At 42.2% G+C, this 4,883-nt stretch overlaps 1 protein-coding gene across 1 annotated transcript; it reads right to left on the minus strand.

Annotated features, from left to right (window-relative positions):
- Positions 1–593: 593 nt before the first annotated feature.
- LOC125885567 (uncharacterized) lies at positions 594–2,868 on the minus strand. The gene is made up of 3 exons (XM_049571214.1): positions 2,231–2,868; positions 2,074–2,107; positions 594–1,745 (listed from the first exon to the last, which is right to left on the minus strand). The coding sequence occupies exons 1-3, from the start codon at positions 2,450–2,452 to the stop codon at positions 1,351–1,353; spliced, it is 651 nt and encodes a 216-aa protein (XP_049427171.1). The 5' UTR covers positions 2,453–2,868; the 3' UTR covers positions 594–1,350.
- Positions 2,869–4,883: the final 2,015 nt, after the last annotated feature.

Genomic DNA, 4,883 nt, shown 5'->3' on the forward strand with positions numbered 1-4,883 from the left:
GAGCTGCTGATGTGTAACTTTGACCATAAACAATATATTGTGCTTACTTTATATGTGTCTCAGCTTGGGTATCAATAATTTTGAAGAGAGTCACCATTAAGAAAATTAACAGCAGGGAAAGAGTAGAAATAAAAAAAGAACAAATTATACACACTACAGCACTGTTCAGCATTAATGATCTGATTAAAACCACCTCCAATTTCTCAAATAGCACTCTGCATTTCCTCTATAATTATCTGAGCATGCCTTATGTCTGCGCTGACAAGGTGAAAGCCGCAGCTCGTATGTTTTAATAGCGGGTAGCATTTGTTTCAGATGACAGGAGGTATGATGTGTTTGTTTGCTGGCCCACATAATTTTTTTTCTGAACCACATTCTATGGTAAATAAACAGGAAGTGATGTACATCTAGTTTACGGTATACGCTGTGTAACAGCAAGGAACTTTCCCTTACCTATAAACTTTCAAAGATTCCACTCGAAACTTTGTCGCAGTCACTTCCACACTCGTCACTTTCTACTTTTCACACCAAGCCGTTCTCAGTGTTCAACATATCCACGTTTAATATGGACTCCAATAAAATAAATTCAACAGTGTAGTTTGTCCACAGGACTTACATATCTTTAAAAACAAACATTTCCTCAGTCCATGAGTACACATATTACAGACATGTTAGCCATTCTGGTCATGTTTTGATTACAGAAGGATCATTATTATGGGATGTAACTGTTACTCATCATTTGCCAGAACATATTACTCCACTTTTTTACACTAGATCTAAATGAGGTCTCTGAGGAGCTTATTAGCTTTTGGAGCAGAATTATAATCATACACATTTTTGTAAGCCTCAACTTTATGCCCCAAGCCATTTATAAAATGAAAACAGAGCTATGAGGTCACCATGAACCCAAGGCAGGCTGATTGGACTTGCAGCTATTGCACATCAACACTAATGTAGTGATATCTACATCAAAATAAATGTCTTTAAAAAAAGTATAAATATAGGTACATAAATAATTCCATATCATAAAATAAATATATCATACACAGAGTAACATAATACATATCTATACAGAATGAAGTGAATGTACAGTCTTGTCCATACGATGTTTGCATCATCCTAAATGCAACTTCTCTTCAGATTCCACCTCACAGCCTTGCTAAGCTTTATCATCTTGCACCTTTAGTTTGCAAGAAATCTGGTCATAGCTTTGAAAATGGCACCGGCACCTGCCCATTTTCACCTACTTGGACTTTAAGAAAACACAAACTGGCGTTGTTCTCTAGTTAGGACCCAAGGTCACAGGCAGATCTGCATCTTGATGACAGCAGTGGCACTGCAGTGTCCACATTAGGCGACATGGAACATCCCAAATCCTGAAGCATGCAGCTCCAGTTTCCAGTTCTGCAGTCCCTCCTTTGGTACAGTCATCTGAGTGACCAGTTTCTGATCACCATCCAGCTGGCTCACTGTCCAGCACTTCCTGCTCACACGTCTTGAATGAGCCGGGAGCTCCACCTCGCAGGTGAGCTTATCGCCTTGATCATTGGCCACACGCACGTTGAGGAGGCCCCCGGTGCAGTCGAAGGTGCAGGTGAGGCTGAGCTCAATGTACATAAAGTAGGTCCCCTTTCGTTTGGGTGTCAGCGAATGCTGGTTTTCATCAAACAAGTAGTTGCTTCCCACAGATGTCCCTTCACCATAGGCAACTGAGGCCCAGTGCATGGTGGAGGTTTTCAAATCGCCTACAGGAGGAGACAAACACATCACATTTAGATGACGTTTACACCATGCAACAACAGACTTGATAGTTACATTCCTTTCTGGTGTTTTTTGTCTAAAGTCTGACAAGATTTGGCACAGCTGGAAACCATAGGAAATATCTCTAATATCATATTCCAGTAATGCAAATGGGTGGATCTGTTTATTTTTACTACGATTATGGCCCTTAAGGAAGTGACCATTATTAGAGCCTACTCTCTATTTTCATTTCTTTACTTTTCTATACTTTTGTGATTTATTCCCTTGCCACTCTGTTATATGTCTGCTTTTAGCAAATAAAAGTAAACTTACTTGAGACGGCTTCCAGATAGGCAAAGTTCTCCATCTGTTGACAATCCCGAAAAGATGAAGTTAATTAAAATGTGCAGAGGACATGAGTCAAACTTTACAAAAGGTAGGCAACAGCAGAAAATGATTCAGACTATAGTGATAGGAGTCATTTGTTTACCTTGTATGCTGGGTCAGGCGTGTCTCCTGTCAGCTTTGCTGTCTGAAACTCAGGAGAAGAACGCGTGGAGTCCAGTTTGGACCGCAGCTCCATCACAACCATCACTCCGCCGGCAGCCACAGCTGTCACAGCCACGAACAGAAAAATGATTGACATGACGAGAAAAACGTCCAGGCAGCTTCCACGGCGGCGGCCACTCTTCTGGAGAGACTCAATGTCCATGTCTTTATCTTGGTGTCGTATCAGTTGGCAGAAGGATGCCTGAGCTTCAGGGAGACTGTCCACGGCGTCCAGTTTACAGACTCAGCGAATTAAAGACTTGAGAAGTTGTGCAGCTTCAGGTGTTCCGGTACCTAACCTCCACAAAATAGTTGTCTTGATATCACACAGCCCTGTTTGCGTCTTCGTGTGAATGTCGCTTCTGTGAACTGAGGACCATGATGTCTTTTTATAGGCTACTGTGCTGTGCACACGGTTTCAGACAGGGAGGAAAAACGCGGAAGTCATGGATTTCCCTCTCGCCTCCTCACACACGCCCCCCTCCTTCGCTGCGTGTACGCGAGGTGAGAAAAGAGACGCACAGACTTTCCGCGGCTCTCACTGAGATTGCGCAAGTGCGCCCCAGAGACAGCGCGTGCGGTGGAAATCGAAAGGGAGAGAAAAGGCAGCAGCATCCTCTACAGCTTCATTACATTCCGACACAGTCAAACTAAAACATCTTTCTGACTCCACTCTGAAGCCTCGACACGGCTGGCAAAAGTGGCACAATGGAGATAACTAAAGCACAATGTGAATCTGGACTTGATTGCCTAATTGGAAAAGTACTTTTTGGCAACAAGGGAGACAGTTCTGTGTGTGCGCGCGCGTGTGTGAGATGTAATAGGAAAGGGTGGGTCACTTGTCAAAAGTAAAGATAAGCTGTTTCATCATCAGGCTAAAGAAAGCTCGCAGCGTCACACCACCAGGTTTATATACCTGGCGTAACACTGGCATAACCACGTGCCAGCTGACTAACAAATCAGAACCTGAATTTTGCAGTTGTGCAAAAACAACCAGGAATCCCCCACTGTATTTCGTGTGTGTGTGTGTGTGTGTGTGTGTGTGTGTGTGTGTGTGAGAGAGAGAGAGAGAGAGAGAGAGAGAGAGACAGGTGGGTGTGTACAAGCCGGAGGAGCTGGAGCGACAGGTATCCTATAAAATTACTGCAATCTTAAAGTGGCACAGTGTAAAGCCTGGAGGACGACTGATGTGGGGAATTCCCCACATCGTGTGTGCGAGAGGGGGAAGAGAGGTGCTTCAGACTGAGAGGGAAAGGAGAAGACAGGGAGAGTGGTTTCCAAGTGTTTCCACGATGTCAGTGTTCATATAAGGGAACACAAAATGGAAACATGCACTTTGGTGTTACATTAGGTCATCTTGGACGCCACGTTACACTTAATTAGCAATCATTTATAGATATTTTTTTTTGTGTGTGTCTTTTTATAGTTTCCTGAGTGGGCCCTAGTATGGGCTGGTTGACACTGCAGCCCTTTATATCACAATGTGTCAGACCATTCAGACGCTGTGTTCACCATTAGACAACTGTACTCCATTTTGCAGTATTCATTTGTGCCTGGAGTTGTCTTTCTTTTTTCACTTTACATTCAAAATGAAGAGATTACAGTTTATATACACTGTGTATAAATGCTCATTATGAAAACAAAAAGCAGTAGTTGCAGTTATGGGACTGAGCATGTGACTGTAGGCCGCAGGTTTTGACATATAGAATTGCATCACCCTGCAACTTTTGTGCAGTCCTGAAAGTTGCACTGTCTGGGACATTTACATGTAAATTTTGTGGCTAAAAGTGTTTGGATATATTTGTCCACGTGCTTTTGTGTACTTTTGGGCGACGGATAGTTTACAGTACGTTGAGGCTGAGGTTCAACTGTTTTGCTTTGCCTGTAGATGCTTATCTGTAGAGTATTTGTGACAGTTAGGCTGAGTTAACACTTCAGCTAAATTATTCTGGGAGGATGTAGTGAAATGTCACGTATACAGTTTGTAAATCTCAACACTGGCTCTAACTACAGCCCTTCACTTTTCAATTGGCAATTATAGATTATAGATTTTTAATGTGACGCTGCTTTATTTAGTGTTTTTAATCATCTGGTCTGTTTGTTTTGGTGAGGAAGAGACCTCTGTGGATAATTTGGCTCTCAGTAAATACTCATGAAAGCTTGGATCTTAAGTTATTAGAGTAAAAAATTTGAGTGCACATTTTTGGTGGGTGACCTTCATCACCCCTCTGCGACGAACCAAACAACACAGCAGAAATACAGATTTATAACATGAAACTGCTTTATTCAGTGTTTTTACCAGTTTTAATTACCTGGTTCATTTGTTTTGGAGAAGAAGAGACCTCTGTGCATAATTCAGCTTTCAGTAAGAACCTCAAGAACAATGAACACTGATGGAATCCTAATCAGCAGTTCACTCTTAACACACTGTTCTTTTAAAGCTACATCATAGTGATATAGGCAATAGTATGCCTCCATGTTTGTGGCAACAGCCTGACTGAGGCCCTTTGAACTTGATACTGCTGCTGTGTACAAAATGAGGTCAGTAAAGGTATTTTTTTCTCAGTTTGGTAAGGACAAACTTGACTGGTCCA

The sequence above is a fragment of the Epinephelus fuscoguttatus genome, linkage group LG3 (genome assembly GCF_011397635.1).
Source record: "Epinephelus fuscoguttatus linkage group LG3, E.fuscoguttatus.final_Chr_v1".
Taxonomy (NCBI): domain Eukaryota; kingdom Metazoa; phylum Chordata; class Actinopteri; order Perciformes; family Serranidae; genus Epinephelus; species Epinephelus fuscoguttatus.

Coding starts and splice junctions, on each gene's coding strand:
- LOC125885567 (XM_049571214.1), bottom strand. CDS start 2,452: ATGGACATTGAGTCTCTCCAGAAGAGTGGCCGCCGCCGTGGAAGCTGC. Junction 2,108..2,230: donor CGCCTGACCCAGCATACAAG/GTAAACAAATGA, acceptor GATTGTCAACAG/ATGGAGAACTTTGCCTATCT. Junction 1,746..2,073: donor CTATCTGGAAGCCGTCTCAA/GTAAGTTTACTT, acceptor CTCCTCCTGTAG/GCGATTTGAAAACCTCCACC.